Source organism: Passer domesticus, chromosome 28 (genome assembly GCF_036417665.1).
Source record: "Passer domesticus isolate bPasDom1 chromosome 28, bPasDom1.hap1, whole genome shotgun sequence".
Taxonomy (NCBI): Eukaryota; Metazoa; Chordata; class Aves; order Passeriformes; family Passeridae; genus Passer; species Passer domesticus.
In genome coordinates, this window is record NC_087501.1 from 4,039,391 (window position 1) to 4,057,247 (window position 17,857).

The following is a 17,857-nucleotide window of genomic DNA, read 5'->3' on the forward strand; positions in this document are numbered from 1 at the left end:
CAGAGCACGGCTGAATGGTCCAGCCCCAGTGAGCAGGACGGGGGTCCAGGACCCCAAAACCAAACCAGCTCTGACGCTGTGCCCCCAGAAAGCTCCTTTGATGTTACACAACACTTTGGAAACCCAGTTATAATGAATTCTTGCTAATTAATGAAACCATCACTGCAGGACCAGCCTGCGTGCCCCTTACTGGCACGGACACAGAGGTGGGGACATGTCCCTGTCCTCGCCTTTCCTGCCTTACCTATTACTTCAGGAGCCCTAAATTCCTGCCACGGCCCAGCTGCCTCTCCCAGGGCCCGCCCGGCTGCTGGGAGCAGCAGAGCCGGGAGCAGCAGAGCCGGGAGCAGCTCCAGTGCAGGCTCCCACCCCCATCCCCATCCCCGTGCCACGGGAGGACCCCCAGACCGGGGCTCTGTGAGTCCCCAGCACGAGGATGAAGGCTGGGAGCTCCTCTCTGGCTCATGGCAGCGTCGCCCACCCCTGGCTGACGTGGAGAGCCGGGTGCCTCAGCATCCCGTGGGGCTGCTGATGTTCAGCTGCCCGGGGGATTCTCCCACGTCGGCTCCCAAATCGGGCAGCGCTCTGCTCGTCCCCAGCAGCACGTGGGGATTTGGGGATTATCCCTCCTGACCTATTTCCCGGGGGGTGCAGCCGGGCTGAGCTCAGGGAACGCTTGAGGAGCGCAGAGATCTGCAGATAGAGGAGCTCCGAGGTGTGAGATATCAGTAATTAATTCGCAGGTTGATATAGTTATGCGCTTAGATCATCATCAGCTGATCCTGCTAATCCCTTCTTGAGCAAGTCCCTGGCTGAGGGGGAGCTGCTGCCTGGCACTGCCGGGCTCCTGGCAGCTGGCTTGTCCCTGTGGCATCCCCAGGTGCCACCGAGGCTTTGGGGTGCCAGGGTGTCCCCCAGTACCTGCTCCGGCCTTAAATCTGCATTTTCCTGGGGTGAGCCCTCTGCATCAGACCCAGGGCTGCCCCGCGTGAGCTGGGGGCTGAGACTTTCTCCCATTAATTGTTTCAGTGATTATTAAAAACAGGTAATTGTTATCCTCTTGGCTTAGGGCTCGTGTTTAGCACGAGCTCCTCCTGGCCTCCAGCCCAGTTTTGGCAAGGAACACCCCCCTTGTGCTGCTGGGTGCTGCTGCTTCTCACCAGGAACACTCAATTTTCACGAGTTCATTGTTGATTTTTAAATTCCCAGTCCTCTTCTCCCTCAGTCATGCCATGGAGTGGGTGGGTTTGCTTTGGGAAGGGGCTGGAATTGCCCAAACCCAGCTCAGAGCCCCATCCTGGGCGAGCAAAGGGGAGCTGTGTCCATCCCACAGCCGTGCCTGGGCTCAGCTCAGCTCAGCTCACAGCCCCCCAAAATCCCTGGCATTCTGTGTTTCCATGGCTCTGTGGCCTTGGAATGCAGCTGGGCTCTGCAGGGCTGGTGAATCCACACTGGAATTCCTGGGATGTGCCCTTGGTGCTGCAGGTCCCAGCTTACACCCCACACCCGAGCTCAGCCCACTCTGTTTTCTCCCAACCCTTCACACAAAAACTCATGAAGCCACGACAGTGGAAAGTCGAGGTAACAAATACAAATAAAACTTCCTCTGGAGGCTAAAAATGACACCTGTAGACAGTGAAAAAAACCTTCTCAGGGTGACAATAACAGAGCGTGGAGCTATTTCAGTGTTGGGCTGTTCCATTGCAGCACTCGGCTCTGGGGTTGTGGCTGCTCAAAACCAGCCACTTCCCCAGGGACGTGACGTGTTTCCTTTCCATCACAAACTGATTTAGAAGCAAAACTTTCTACATTTAGGCAGCTCAGAGGCTCAGCTTCTCTTTTCTCTCTCTCGCGCCAATGGTGAGCGAATGGAAGGAGAGATAAAGGGGGTGGGACCAGCACGAAGTGACTGTACGTGGCTTCCTCCTTGTGAGTTTTTTCCTTCACTCTTTCTAAATAATCGAAAAGTGAACCAGAAAACCACAATTAATATTTTCCACGCCGTGGAGGCCTCGTGTGCATCCCAGTGAGAGTTTGTGGTACAGGGCTGGCCGGGGCTGCTGCGTTTGCAGCCCTGAGTGCCCCCAAAGGCCAGGGGTGCCTGGTGCTGTGTCCTGGCAGGGATCATCCCACCACGGGGACCTTGCAGCCAGCTGGGCAGATTCCTGACCTGATCATTCCTGTCCCTATCTCCATCCCCACATTCATCCTCATCCCTATTCCCATTCTCCATCTCATCCCCATTTCCACTTCCATTCTCCATCCCCATCCTCATCCCTGCTCCCACCCTCAATCCCTACTCCCACTCTCAATCTCCATCCCATCCCATCCCATCCCATCCCATCCCATCCCATCCCATCCCATCCCATCCCATCCCATCCCATCCCATCCCATGGATCCCAATCCCACCCCATCCCATCCCATCCCATCCCATCCCATGGATCCCAATCCCATCCCATCCCATCCCATCCCATCCCATCCCATCCCATCCCATCCCATCCCATGGATCCCAATCCCATCCCATGGATCCCAATCCCATCCCATCCCATCCCATCCCATCCCATCCCATCCCATCCCATCCCATCCCATCCTATCCCATCCCATTTTAACTCCATCTCCATCCTACCCCCATCCTCAGCTCTATTCATGTTCCTCCATCCCCATCTCCATCTTCATCCCATCCCTATTCTCCATCCCCATCCCCGATCTCATCTCCACTCCCCTCTCCTTCTCCATCTTCACCTCACTCCCATCCTTGTTCTCCATCCCCTTTCCCACCTGTCCCATCCACATCCCCACCTCCATTTCCATCTCCACCCCCATCTGTCCCCTCATCCCCATTCTCCATCTCTGTCCCCATTCCCATTTCCAGTCCCATCGATCCCATCCCATCCCATCCCATCCCATCCCATCCCATCCCATCCCATCCCATCTCATCCCATCTCATCCCATTCCATTCTCCATCTTATCCCATTTCCATTTCCATTCTCCGAGTCCCCATTCCCATTTCCATTCTCATTCCATTTCCATTCTCTATCCCATTCCCATTCCCATTCCCATTCCCATTCCCATTTCCATTCTCATTCCATTTCCATTCTCCATCCCATGCCCATTCCCCATCTCAGTCCCCATTCCCATTCCCATGCCCATTCTCCATCTCATCCCATTCCCATTTCCATTCTTTGTCCCATCCCATTCCCATTTCCATTCCCATCTCAGTCCCCATTCCCATTCCCATTCTCATTCCATTTCCATTCTCTATCCCATTCCCATTCCCATTCCCATTCCCATTCCCATTCCCATTCCCATTCCCATTCCCATTTCCATTCTCCATCCCATTTCCACTTCCATTCTCTATCCCGTTCCCATTCCCATTTCCATTCTCTATCCCATTCCCATTCCCATTCCCATTCCCATTCCCATTCCCATTCCCATTCCCATTCCCATTCTCTATCCCATTCCCATTCCCATTTCCATTCTCCATCTCATCCCATTCCCATTCCCATTTCCATTCCCCATCCCACCCCACCCCACAGTGTCACACAGGGCCATGGGTCACTTTGGCTCCCGGTGATCCCAATCCCAGCTCAGCCCCACTTGTCCCATGCCCAGTGAAGCCCAGGAACAGCGGTGATCATTTCCTAGAAGGACAAACATCCGATTGCCTTTTCTCCACCAAAAATAGCCACGGCAGCCACAAGGAGCCGAGGGCAGGGAGGGGAGGCTGCTGGAGCTGGGCTGCAGGATGTCAGCCCAGCCCTGACCTCTCATTTTCACCCCAGCCTCGCTCCCATCTGCCGGGCCAATTACACCCTGCTCTGAGGGCAGGGATCGAAAAAGGAGAAATCCAACTTTAGCAGACTTCCATGACATCTCAGTGTCATTTCCTCTGCTGCTAATCTTAGCGCCAGTGGCAGCGGGGTTCGTGTTTTTTTTTCCCTGGGTTGTGGTGTTACCCAGCTTCCTTTTTTTGTTGCTTTCCTTCCCGCCGGCTCCTGCAGCTTCACCCAGCCTGGAGTGCCCAGGGCAAGGCTGGGTCCTGCTCCTGCATCCCCCTTGGACACCCTGATCCTTCCTGGAGGGGACGGAGCTCTGCAGGACCCGCTGTGATTCAGCCCCTCCGAGGCACGGAGCCACTTCCTGGAGGGAAAGTCCCGGCCAAGTTTAACCCCCCCGGCAGGACTGAAATTCACATTTAACCCCCAGTGCAGTACTGAAATCCATATTTAACCCCCCAGGCAGGACTGAGATTCACATTTAACCCCCAGTGCAGGACTGAAATCCATGTTTAACACCCCAGGCAGGACTCAAACCATATTCCAGCCCCCAGGCAGGACTGAAATCCATGTTTAACACCTCAGGACTGAAATCCACATTTAACCCCCAGGCAGGACTGAAGTCTGCTCTCACTGCCAGGGACCCAGGGAAGGTGACCAGCAGGGTGGCACAGAGAGGTTTTTTTGGGATCAGCTCTGTTCCAGAGCCAGGCACTGAAGCAGAGCTGAGATGCAGCCACCAGAGCATCACAACCCCTCTGAAGGAGCCCAGGCCTCCCTGCCCAGCCCTGAGCAAGTCATTCCCTCGTGCCTCAGTTTCCCCTGCCTGCAGAATGTCCCGGGCTCCTGCTCCCCATGGTTTGTTCCAAGGGGAATGTTTTTCCTGGCCATGGGCAGGACAGAGGTGGCTTTGTCACAGCGCAGACACCGGGATGTGCTCCAAGGAGGAGCTGCAGGCGGGTGAATCTGAGCCTCGGAGAAAACTGAGTCTTAGATGAAAGCCTAATTAAGGAGCTAATTAAAGGGGAGGCCCGGCTAAGTGGCCAGTAGGCAGAGCTCTGCTGATTTATGCCTTTAATTTTGGTTTTGCTTTCCAAGAGAAACGGGCTGAGGGCAAAGGCAGGGCAGGGCCGGGGCAGTGCCCCTTTCCCACGTGGTGCCACCAAAGCACCCCTGGACAGGCATCGCTGCCCCTGTCCCCTGCTGGGTGGCCCTGGGGTCACCTAAACGAGGGTCTGGCTGGCCACCCCCTGCTCCCATTGCCCACAGGGGTCTGCTCATCCCGTGCAGATCCCAAAACGCCAGACTCACCTGGCACTGCCCCTGCCACCACAGACCCTGTGTGCTCCATCCAAATTTTATTCAGGAAGCTGCAGGCATCAAAGTCCCCAAAGTGCCAGGGGGACATGCAGGGGGTCAAGTCAGAAATGGGGTGAAGGGGGGAGAAGGGGGGATGCCAGAATTGCTGGGACAGCCAGGCGAGCTGGGACAACTCCTGGCACGATCCCAGAGGGAAAGAGAACTTGGCTTTGGGAGGGGAGGGCTGGGCTGGGGCTGGGGCTGGGAGCAGGGTGGGCTCATCCTCAGTGGTCCTGGGGTCCCCTCTGCTCCGGGCAGAGGCGGCTCTGTGGCTTGGGGATGTGCAGGGCAAGGAAGGGATGGCTGCAGTTAATCATTGTAGTTTTTGGTGAGGAACTGGGTCGAGGCCACAGGGTGGCCCAGGTGAAAATCCTCCACGAAGTCCTTCAAGTCCCAGGTGCCTGGGGAGAGAGGAAAAGGGGGTGAGCAGGGCTGGAGAGGGGAGCACAGTGTGCAGCTGCTGCTCTGCCCCAAACCACATCCTGCACAGCCCAGGAGGCCCCAGGAACAGCGAGGAGTCACGGGGACCCCAGCTCTGAGCATCCCGGGGCTACCTCGGCTCCTCTCCTGCCCCCTGACCTTTGGAGCAAACCCTCCTCCGGCTTCCTGCGAGCCCACCCCGGGGGTGGCCTGGCTGGAAATCCCCCCGGGGATGTCACAGGAGATCCCCCGTCCCCCTCAGTGGCATTCACGGGGCTGCTGCTCCACACACTGCTGGAGCCGAGGGGGTTCCTCATTCCTGACCCTCCTCCCCCGAGCCCGGGATCCCGGAGCTCTGGGGGCAGCTTCTGCTGGATCCAGCCAGGGTTTTCCCCGTAGGCAGCAGGGAAACCCTCTCTGGGTCCAAGGGCAGGAGGGATTCCCTCATCCCCGGCCCCCGTGGGTGCCTGCCGGGGTCGGGCACCCAGCCCGTGTCTGGCCGGCGGCTGTGGGAGCGTCCTGCCCTGGCTGGGGGGGCTTTCCCTGGCACCCAACCCGCTCACGCTGCCCCTCCTCGTGGGCCACCGGGGAAAGGGGCCCGTTGTTTATCTGAAACCCGTCCTCTCCTCTTCCTGGCTGCTCTTGAATGTCACGCGGCAGCCCGGCAGCCTTTATCTGCTGCCACATCTCAGCGTCCCCTTTGCTCCTGCAAAAGTGCTGAGCAAAACCTGAGCTGCTGCATCACCTCCGTGCGGTGCTGATGGCTGGGGGAGCTCCCACCTGCTCCCCACCTCGGGCTCGGAGCTCCAAAAAAAGCTCTGGAGGTTCTCGTGGTGATGAGAGCTGTGGGAGGCCTGGCTGGGATGCTCGGGGCCGGGGAAGGAGCTCCCAGGATGCTCAGCAAGGACCTGCATCCCACATTCCGGCCGGGATGAGATGCCGGGATGCACTGCTGCAGGCTCCCAGGTGTCCCCTGCCACCTTCCGAGGACACAAACCGAGGGCAAGGACAGTCCCAGTGTCCCACACCGGGGTCACCACGAGCCCCAGATTCCACCTCGGCAGGAGGGGCAGCTCCTCACTTGGGGGTGTCAGCCCCAACCCCCCGTGCTGGGGGTCGCGATGAAGGTGGCACCAGGGGAAGGAGCCCCGGGGGGGCCGCTCCCGCTGCGCCGGTGGGTGCCTTTCATCCGGAGCCTTTCAAAGCGCTGGGAACCCCCCGGGAGAGCCGCGGGGGCCGCACGGGGCCGGGTGCGAGCGAGACGCGGCACCCCCGGCTCCCAGGGGTGCCGGAGCTGTCACTGATGCTCGCGGAGCCTCCGGAGAGGCGCGGATGAAAGGGGCCGGGGGAGGCAGAGCCTCTGCGGGGCTGCAGGCGCCGGCCCTCGCCCCACACCGGGGTTTTTCCTGACCTACTTTCCTACCTGCCCTGGCACCGGCTGTGCCCGGCCCGTCGGGCCAGGAAAGCCCCGGGGCAGCCGCGGGTGTGGCCAAGGGGGGGCTGCCAGATTTGGGGCGCCGGGTCCCCCCTACACCAAATCCAGCCCCTCGGGTGCAGCCTCAAAGCCGGTGCCCCATCCCAGCGTGGCCAGCTCCCCGTGCCAGCCACCCCAAACCAGCCCAGCTGGCTGCCAGGGCTGGGGACCGTGAGTCACCGGGATCACGGAGCCGGGACAGGGGCAGGGGGCCGGCCGGGGAGCCGAGGTCGCGGTGCCACCGTCCCCTCTCCCTGCCACAACAATACAGCGTTTCATCCGTGGCTTGGTCCGTTTTCAAGCTCATTTCCCAAAGGATTAAATCATCCCACTTGGCTCTTATCTGCTCACCCGCCGGAGGAAGAGGAGTGCCCGCTGACACCCACACGTGCGCGGCCGCCTGAGCCCCGAGCACCCGATGGGGAAACTGAGGCACGAGGCAACCGCTGGGCTCGGGGAGCTCGGCATCCCTCTGATCCCACAGGTTTCCCAGCGCTGCCGTTGTCTCCTGCCCACCCCCCAAAGGCCGGTCCCCCCCTCCCCCGGCCCCCCGGCTGTAATTTATCAGCCTCATCAGCGGCGATGTTCTCCTGATGGGAGCCCTGATGCTTCTCTGCCAAGATTAATGATGTCCCAGCGGAGGTGGGCGGGAGGCCGCCAGCTCCTTTGGTCACCATTAAGCGACACCCGGGGACTCGGGCCGGCACCGTGCTCTCCCCGCAGCCCCGTGCCGCCTCCCGTCCCGGCCGCAGCCTTTCCCTCCCCGCCGGGGCCCGGTCCAACCCGATTTTCCAGCTGGGTGGATCGGATTGGAGGCGCACAAGGTCGGCTCATGAGTCAAAGCCGCGGCCCCGATCCCGAGCTGGAGCTGGAGAGGGATGGAGCCACGGGCTGGCCGGGCTCATCCCCATCCCTGCTCCCCAAAAGACTTGTTCTTCCCGGAGGCAAAATTTCTGGGAGGAAAAAAAATCCATTCCCGGTTGTAAAACATCTTTCCAGGGCAGGAGGGGCTTTGGGAATGCCGGAGCTGATGGGAAAAGGTGGAAGCACAGGGATGAACTCCAGTGCAGTTAAACCTCAAGATTTTGTGCTAATTATAAAGATCCCCCTCGATGAAAGCTGTGGGGAACTTTAAGTCCCCAGCACCACAGCCGGGGTCTGGTGGGTGCCTGAATTCCCCCCCGAGGGATTTCCCGTGGATCGAGAGCCGCCGCCTCGGGATGCGACGGCGGCTGTGACATTTCACAGACCACAAATTATTATCTTGCATCTCCCCAAAACACAGCCACGGCTTGTAACGCTCCTGGCTGCGAGGGAAGTGGGGTGAGTGGCAGGAAGAGCCGTGGGGACACCTCAAACGCCCCCACCTTCGGTGCTGAGCGGGGACAGAGCTGGTGTCGGTGACAATTCAGTGGCAAGGCCAAAAACTGAAGTGAATCAGACTCCAGAGGGGAAACTGAGGCTTTGAGTTATTTACCCGAGGTCACACGGAGCCAGTTGGTGCCGGGACTGATCAGAAACACTCACGGGGAAGGATCAGGGTGGTTTTTTTTCCCTGATGAAACAAGATTTTTGCTCAAGAGCCGCCCTGGAGAAACACCTCGGCCGTAAACAACTGATTTCCACATTGCCACGAGTGACAGGGGGACGTGTCCAGGTCCTGCAGCCCTTCCAGCACCCGGCAGTGCCATCCCAACCGGGACACCCCCACGGCAGGGTGGAAATGCCCCTGTCCCTCTGAGCTGCTGGCGCTGCACAGCCAGGCAAGGAGGGGAAGAAACCGGGATTTGTTTTCCACGCTCGCCGTTGCCCCTCGCGTTTTACATTCCCGGGGATCTTTCCCAGGAGCAGGGACAGGCGACGCGGGCAGGTCCTGGTTTAGTGCCCTCTTCTGGAGGCTCCGGCCGAGCTCCTGCCATCCCGCCTGGCACTGTCACCTCCCCCGGCCCGGCCACCGGGACCTTGCCTGGCCTGGCCGCCCGAGCACACCCCGTGCCGGGAGGGAATTGTTCTGGGAGCTGAGCAGAAACGCTCTGGTGGGGCTCAGCTCTGCCAGAGGGAGGGATGCCCAGCACAGGGATGCAGGGCTGGAGGCTGGGATGGGCCTGTGCCCGGTCAGGACGTGTCCTTGTCCCGGGGTGGTGGTGATGGGCGTCCCCAGCCTCGGTGACACAGCGATGTCGCTGTCACCAGATGTAGGACGGAGTAAAAACAGCAGGAAGGGGTTCATTTGAGGCCAGATAAGATGGGAAATTCTGAGCGAGGATGCAAACTGTGCCTGCGGCAGCGCCAGGAGAACCTGCACGGCTGCTGCTGCAGGAGAGCAGCAAGGCAGAGCCCGGGCTGGCTTCTCATCCCTGTTCCTTCGGGATTGGGGTCACCCCTCCTCATCCCACCTTCTGCCAGAGGTGTCTGCTCCTGCTCCCCGTGCACCACGGGCTGGGTGCACCAGAGGATCCATCGGCGTTCATCCCACTGCCTTGGGGATGGATTTATTTAAAACCCTTGAGACACCAAACTCTCATCCTTTGGCTGCTTTTAGGGCTCATTCCCTGGGAATAAAGATGATGGGCTGTCGGTGTCTGAACCCAGCAGCATCCCCCGGCCAGGCCAAGGATGTGATGCAGCAGTGAAATGGTTAAAAATAACCTTCAACCGACTCCTTAAACGCGAGCCCCTGCCAGAGCCCCGCAGCTGCCTGACAAACGATGCTGAGGCATCGGATCCTGCGGAAAAATATCCAAAATATCCTCTGGGTCTTTCCCAGGAAGCGCGGGAAGGGCTGGGAAACACAGATGGGATGGGGACAGCTGGGGAATGCCCGGCCACCCCCGCCTTGGGGACAGCGGGGTGCTGGGCCACCTTCCCCGGGGGTGACACCTGGGGGCTGGAGCCGCACATCCTGCAGATAAAAAGAGGATTTATCTGGAAAAAGCTCCTTGGTGGGTGTCTCTGCGTCCCTTCCCAGCTCCGGGATGCTGCGGTGGGAATGTGGGGACAGCACGGAGCCCCCTCCTCCCGGCAGGAGCGAGGGGCTGGCAGCGGGGTGACATCAGCGGTGTCATTAAGAAGCGGAGCTAATGAGCCAGAAAGCAAAGCCCAGGGCAGGCAGAGCCCGCAGGGAGGCTCGTGGCAGCCTCATCCCGCTCCGGCCAGGGGATGAGCACCGCGGCTCGGTGCCGGGAGGGGCTGTCCGAGAGCCCCCCGGAGCCAGCCCCCGCTCCGGGCCGGGCGCTGTGGGCTCCCGGGCGCGGGGTGAGTCAGGCACAGCCCGAGCACGGCCCAGACACACCGACCTGACCTGCCCGTCGAGCCCGGCTCATGCGGGCCCAGCTGGGAAAGTTTTGAAATTTCCCTTGTGGAGGCCACGTGAGGCACGGAGCCCCGAGCAGGGCAGGGCAGGGCAGGGAGGAGCCGCGCTTGGCACCGGGCAGGACGGATCCCTGCCCGTGCCAGCCTCCTGCAGCCTGCCCGTGCCCCGGCAGGAGCACTTCCCTCGGCATTCCGGGGGTCTCGGCCGCTCCATCCCTTCCGTGAAAGATTTTGGGAGGAGCTGGGAGTTGGCGGGCGTTGTGTCAGCCCGGTTTGAGCAATCCCTTGCTAAACCTTCTCCGCGGCTGATCCTTATCCGAGGTGCCGCTGATGCAACTCCCGCTCGGGCTGGGGGGATGAGCCAGCGAGGGCTGCGTTGCACAGCCCACATCTCTCCCTGCTTCCGATCCCGCTAGCCAGGCCGCTACCAGGCGTCTTCCAAGGGTTCCTGCTGCCTGGCAAGGATTTAACACCCCACCCACGCCCCCTGGAAGGATCCCTTTGCACCCAGCGGGCACCCCCGGCCTGCCGGCATCCCGGAAAAGCCCCTCGGGGCGGGGATGGAGGGCAGGCGGGTCCTTACCCAGCGATTCCTGCTCCTCGGAGCTCAGGGAGATGGTCTGGTGCTGCGGCTGCCGGTACAGGCGGAACTGGTAGCGGTGGTAGCCGCTGTAGCGCGAGGGCTTGGGCCGCCCGTAGTCTGGGAGGGAAAGAGAGGGCTGAGCGTCCCTCTGAGCCGAAACTCCACCAGAACCAGATATTCACCACCCTCCTCCCGGCTGGGATCAGCTCCCTGCACTGGGACCCCTCACCACGGCTGGACCCCCCTGACCTCCCCTCCCTGCAGCCCCTTCCATGGCTGCACCCTCCCTGCTGGCTGCAGCCTGCCCTGGGCAGGGGGGACAAACCTGAGACCTCCAGCCCCTCACAGGGCACGGCCAGCACCCCAGGGGGGTCTTGGGGTCCACGTTGTGCTCCAGGCTGGGAGGGAGCAGGGCACAGCTGCCCAGATGTGGGGCCTGCAGCCGGCTCAGGGCAAAGGGACATCCAAGGGATGCACAGCACAGCCACCCCTCGGCCTCCACCAGGGACGGGAGGATGTGACACCAAGGGACAAGAGGCTGCAGCTCTGCCAGGGCTCAGTCACCTGCAGCCCCTCTCCCCTGGGCTGTGACCTCCCCGAGCCACGTCTGGCCCATTTGGAGCTGAAGCTCTTTGTTCCTGCAACATCACAGGAGTTGTTGGGATTCTCCCGCTTTTATCTTGTCTTCTTCTTTCGGGTTTTATCCCTCCCCCCTCTTTTTGCACTGCTTTGGAGCCTCTCCAACCGCTGGGGAGTTTTTAAACCACTTTTGCCTCTAGAAAAAATGGGAGAAAAAGTGGCTCCTACTTCAGACAGTGCCCAGCTGTGCCCCAGGGAGCTCCTTGTGTCCCCCCTGGTGTCCTGGTGTGCCCACCCCAGCCAGCACTGCCACCTCCTCATCCCAGCTGGCTGAGACCCCCTCCCCTCCTCTGGGGTCTGCACTCACCTGTCAGGACCTTCCCTTTGATCTTCCCAACCCTCAGATCCGAACCCTGAAAGGACAAAAAGAGGGAGCTCAGGTGAAAATGGCATCTTCAGGAGAAGCACAGGGGGATGGACCCCCCCTGCCCCCGCAGCCGTGCCCACTTCTCCCCAGGGATGCATTCTCCAACATTTTGTGTGTTTGCTTTGTAAAGATCATTCTCGTCTTGTAAGGAGAATTTTCTCCAGGTGGGTGGAAGGAGCGTGCCAGGGTTTTTCTTTGTCTCTTTGGGATTTAGGGGCTCGATCCACAGTGCTGTGGCACAGGTGACACTGCTGTCACCTGCACAGAGACCATCCATGGTCTGGAGATCCAGGCCAGGGATCCAGGCTGTGGTACCTGGGAAAACCACAATAATCCTGTTAAAAGCCTCGGTGCTGCTCAGCACAGCGGCATTTGGGAGAGCTGGCCCATTCCAGGTGGGATCGTGGTGATTTCCAGAAGCATTCCCATGGCACAGCTTTGGCTTTGCTCTCAACAGAAACTCCTGCTGCAGAGCGTGTCCCACTGGAGGCCTGGCTCTCCATCCCTGGACGCTTCCCAGGAGCAGGGAGCCTTTCCTGGGACACCGAGCATCCTGTGGGGACCGCATGGGTGACAAAGGGACAACGCCAGGAGCTGCATCCACATCCTGGCCCCGCTCATCCCACCTCACCCCTGACCTGCTGTGCTATTCCCGGCCATTCCCAACCTCCCAGCACTCGTAAATCCTTTCCTACAGCACCCGTTATTCCAGTCCTGCCCACACACGCTCCCCTGCCAGGCCTCCTCCGTCCTAACCTGCCCTGGCAGTTATTATCCCCAAAAAAAAAAAAAGATGCCACAGATAACTCCCAGCAAAAGTGCACGTGGGGAGCGGGGTTCGGTGCCTCGGCGATCAAAGCTTCCCTCTCCCTCCAGAGGAAAATCTGCACTGAGTCACGGCCGGTGACAGCGTCCTGCTGCTGCCCAAAGGTCACTGGGGAGCCCAGAGCTCCCTCAGACCCTTGGGCATCGGCGCCCCGAGTCTGGCTGGCCACCTCGGCAGCTGCAGCCGGAATGCCCCGGTGACAGGGAGGTGACAAGTGACGATCCGGGCAGGTCGGGGTGCTGGGGTGGCAGCGGGAGCGGAGGGCGCAGCGCGGGATGGGAGGGGAGAAGCACCGGGGGGGACGCACGGAGCCTGCCCAGATGTGCACACCAGCGCCATCCAGATGTGCACACCGGCTCCGCCCAGATGTGCACACCGGCGCCATCCAGATGTGCCCCTCCAGCCCACCCGCACGGGCTCGCCCCTCCTCCGCCCAGATGTGCACACGTGCCCGAGCCCTCCAGCTGTGCCTGCTCCCCCAGATGTGCCGCTGCCGCCGGCGCACCCCGAGCTCCTCCCGAGCTCATCCCGAGCTCATCCCGAGCTCATCCCCAGCTCCTCCCGGGCTCGCATGCGGCCGGGCCGGGCCGGCTGCCAGCCCCAGCCCTTCAAAGGCACGGACTGCGGGTTCCTCTCCGCTCCTGGCAGGAACGCTCCCGTGCGGGGACCGCGCTGCTATTCCTGGCTTTGCCAGGGGCTTATCGGGCCGGGCCGGGCCTCCTCCCGCCCCCCTGCCCGCTGGTGCGGGCTGCCAGCTCGCCCCGAGCTGCTGCGGGCTCCTCGCTAGCCCCGGGCATGGGAGAGTCAAAGGATAAAACTCCTTTTTAAGAGCAAGAACAGGAAGAGGGCGGGAGGGAGAAAGTCGGGATGAGCACTCCAAACCCTGCCTGCCTTTTTTTTTTTTTCTTTCTTTACTAGTAAACAGCTATCCTGGGAGCAAGGAGCGAGCTCTGGGCACGGCTGCCGGGATACGGGAGGGATTGGAGAGGTGGGGTGTGACACCCTGTGACATTTTCTCCTGGTTCTTTGCTCAGGGGATGGTTTGTCGGAGGAATAACACCCCCTCCAGCTCCTTTCCCCTTTGCTGACACGCCGGTGAGGGCGAGGGGAGCATCACACTCCGGCAGCTCCCAAAGATCCCTGCCACGAGCCGAGCTAATGGACACTGATGAGCTGCCGCGTTTATTAATGCCCTTTTATGAGAGCATTAATAGTTCCTAATGACACCATTTGAGCTTCCCAGCCTTTTATCTCCTCTTTCTCTCTTTCCCCTGCCGAGGACACGGTGTAGGAGGTGGAATTAGATATTCCCACCCTCCGGTCTGTGGCGGGTGGTGTCGAGAGCTGGCGGGGCACGGGATGCTCGTGCAGAGACCTGGGAAGCCTGAAAAATCCGTGCCACACACTTCCAGTGCCAGGAGCTGCCCTCCGCGATCTTTTCCTCGGCCAGAGGAGTGGGGAATTTTATCCCTGTCATTTCTGGTGGCCTGGACACCGAGCGAGGCTCCCTGGGAGCTCACGGCCAGCCCTCGCTGCTGCCTGCACGTCGCAGCCGAGGAAGGGGGGAATAAATAAATAAACACAGATAAATTAAAGGCAGTGAGTCACCTTGTGTTTTCCTCTTGATCTTTTTGTTTTCTTTTCACCCCCTTCCCTTTCTTCCCCCTCTCCAGAACGTGTCTGATCCCATCGGGGAGGAGGGGAAAGGGATGGGTGGCGAGCTCTCGCCAGCGATTCGCCCGGGCGAGGACGGAGGGTTTATGGAAAGTGGGTGTGGGAATCGGCACAATCGCTGGCAGGGGACCAGGACAAACAGATGACGGATGGGACCCGGGGAAGTGCAGCCGAGCAGGGCTGGGCTGCTCCTGCCTCGCCGGGAGCGCGTCCCAGCCCGGCCCCGGGAGCTCGGGACACCGGGGGGGCTCGGCCAGGTGCGGGGGCTGCATCCCCTGGGAAGCGGCCGGGGGGCCGGCCCGGCGTTAACCAACAATTATCCGAGGGGAAAGCTGATCCCAGGCACCCGGGGCTCCTCCCGCGCTGCTCCTCAGCAGCAGGAGTCGGACGGGGCCGAGCGGCTTCAAAGCCGGCCCAGCGGGAGCCCAGATTTGTTCTCCTCATCCCTGTGATCTTTGGAATGAGGTCAGGATGGAGGAATTGGCTCAGCGAGAGCAGGGGAGCATCCCGGGAAAGGTAGAGCCACTGGGATGGCAACCCGGCTTCCCTGCGAGGCTGGATCGGGGAATAAAAGGATGAGATGCTAATTGCAGGTGGATCTGGATCTGTTCCACGTGTCCTTGCAGAGGAAGGTGAAATTTTGGGGTTTCCTCCTCACACCAAAGCCAGCAGCAATGGGGAGGATCACTCCTCCCCCAGCTCCCAGAAGCAGGCTCGTCCTGCTTTCCAACAAAAAGCATGTGAGCAAAGAGCCGATCCAAGAGAAACTCTCCCTCCAACCATCCCGGCGCTCGGGGAGGCCGGAGGGAGCAGGGCAGGGCCCGGCCAGCCCCCAGCACTCCAGACTCCGGCGTTTCCCGGCTCAGCCGCCTGTTGGAGCGGCAGCTCGCTTCCAGCGGGATCCTGGGGCTGCAGCTGGGGCCCGGGATGCTCCCAAGGTGCTCGGCTCGCCCACGCCCCCGACCCGCTCGCTCTCAGCCCGGCCTTGCTTCTCGAGCCGGGTTGGGTGCCTGAAGGAGCCTGTCAGCCCCGACCCCGCGAGTCCCTCTGTGACGAGAGGTGTCACATCCCATCATGCCAGCCCTGCTGTGCCGCTGGATTGTCGTGGAGAGAAACCGGGAGAAAGAGGAAAAAATGCGGAGAAACGCAGAAATGGTTCTCACGGAAGAAGCAGGGTGGGAGAGGCGCCTTCCAGCCAGGATGGGAAAGGTTTCATTGGGAATGGCCTCTCCTGGCTGCTCTGTCACTCCAAAGTGGTTTTACAGCATTCCCAGGGCAGGGACGAGACCCCAGAGAGGCTGGGTCCCATCCCACCCCGGATCCAGAGAAACTTCCCCTTCCTGCTGGAGCCAGCCCAACTCTCCCAACCCCAAACCCTCTCCTCAGCCTGCTGTGGTGCTTCCCCGCAGCCCCAGGTCCTGATCCGGGGGTGACTCAGGGCCCTGGCTTTGTGCTCCCAGCCGGTTTCGCTCTCCGGGCACAGCTGAGATTTTGGCCAGGCCGTGCCGGGCCTGAGGCAGGAATGATTCCCAGAATTTCCCTGCACCCCACATCTCCTTCCAAACTTCCCACCCGCAACCTCACTGCCCAGACACTTTGGTTTGTAAGGAGCAGGAGTCAATCCTCTCTCCAGGGCCTCCTGCTCCTCCCACAGGCCCCAGGGATGTCCAGTGCAGCCCTGTGGTCCCCAGGGAGGGTGGGACACATGGAACCAGCCCACCTCCAGCTGCCAGCCTCCTTACCCAGAGCCCATTATGTTAATTGATTGCATTTTATATTAATGGAATTTCACCGTTCCAAGCGATATTTGACTTGTTCCCTGTCAGTCTGCACCTGAAAAATTGATAAACCACCTCGATCCGAGCCACAGCCAGGCAGAAAAAGAGTGGAGAAAGCACTTTTCCTTCTACAGGGGACTTTCCAGGGCAGATCCAGAACCTCAGGAAAGCTGAACCTGGATGGATTTGTCTGTTTGAGGACTGATAGAGCCACAAGCACCGACACTGGGTGACTTTAACCCCAAAATCATGCCAGGACACCCCGTCCCAGCAGGCACTGACCAGCACTCATCCCTCATCCCAAAACTTCTCTGGGGCTCATCACAGCTCCTGGGAAACTTTGCTGAGGGTCCCCAAGGAGCAGAAGGGTCCCGTTGTCACCCTTGGGAGGCTCAGGCTGGAGCAGGCCCAGGGATGTCACCTCTCCAACACGGATCTGAAGAGCCTCTCCCACTTTTCCAGGGTCTGAACTCCAAGGATTTACCCCTACAGCCCTTAGGATCCTCAGGCAGCTCTTGGCACGGCCTGGACGTTTTTCACAATAGCTCACAATAAATGGGGAAGACGACCATAAAAATATATTAAAAAATAAATATCGGGCACGGTTGTAATTTAAATGCAGCTTTGTCTGATCCACCCTAACGCCGCAGGGGAGGACGTGCCACGGGTTATTAACTGAGCAAAATAAACATAAATCACCTCCGTGCCTGGCTTTTGCAAGGTTTTCTTAATCTGGAAACAAAACCCCGCACTCCATAACCCGAACCATCCCTGGCAGGGACCTTCCCGGGCTCCTGCCTCCCTGCTGGCAGCCCCAGGACGGCATTCCCAGTGCCAGCAGAGCCCTGTGCAGGGAGGGGGGCTCTGCTGGTGCATTTCCAGCCTGGCACGGGTCCCCGCCCGGCCGAGGTGCAGCTGGCACGGCCTCTGTGCCCACCTGCACCTCCCTGCAGGATGTAGGTGAGGGGTCCGAGCCAGAGGGGTGGAGGCTGTGATGACACCAGGAGGCTTTTGAAACCCCAGACAAAACATTTGTGTTGGAAACGGAGAGGGATTTTGTTGGTTTTTGTTTTTTGTGGGTTTTTTTTTTTTACAAAACACCTGCAGGATTGTGGAGGCAGCTGGGGGTGGGAATGGGATGCAGGATGCTGGGCGCCCTTGCCAAAAGTGCAGCAGGGCTGCTGTGGGAGGGCACGGGAGATGGGGCTTTGCCAGGACACTCCTGGCATGGGCTGGGACGCTGGATTTGGGAGCTGGGGCCGGCGGCTTTGCCAAGAAACTCCATGGAGGAGTTTCCCTGCTGCCCCTTCCTCTGCACCCCTGCAGGGAAGCACCAGGGGTTGGCTGGAATGAGCAAACTGAGTGAGATGGAGGCTGAATAAAATCAAAGTTGAACGAAATGAAGGTTGAACAAACGATGGCTGAATAAAACGACGGCGGAATAAAACCAAAGTCGAATAAAATGATGGCTGAACAAACGATGGTGGAATAAAATGGAAGCCGAATAAAATGATGGCTGAACAAACGAGGTTGTGGAGGGGGCTGTGCCCTCCCTGCTCCGGGGATCGGGGGTGGCTGCACCCCAAGCCCCTCGTGGGTCCTGCTCGGTCCCACCCCGCCGCAAGGCCGGCTGATAAATGAGGGATGCG

At 60.2% G+C, this 17,857-nt stretch overlaps 1 protein-coding gene across 1 annotated transcript in view; it reads right to left on the reverse strand.

Moving 5' to 3' along the window:
* Positions 1-5,119: 5,119 nt before the first annotated feature.
* PEBP4 (phosphatidylethanolamine binding protein 4) overlaps positions 5,120-17,857 on the reverse strand; it is a 76,878-nt gene continuing 64,140 nt past the window's right edge. Inside the window, exons 5-7 of the mRNA XM_064400418.1 lie at positions 11,871-11,916; positions 10,925-11,041; positions 5,120-5,536 (exon numbers count right to left, since the gene is read on the reverse strand). Of these exons, the coding sequence (XP_064256488.1) occupies positions 5,445-5,536; positions 10,925-11,041; positions 11,871-11,916 (255 nt within the window). The 3' untranslated portion in view covers positions 5,120-5,444. The remainder of the gene's footprint in view (positions 5,537-10,924; positions 11,042-11,870; positions 11,917-17,857) is intronic.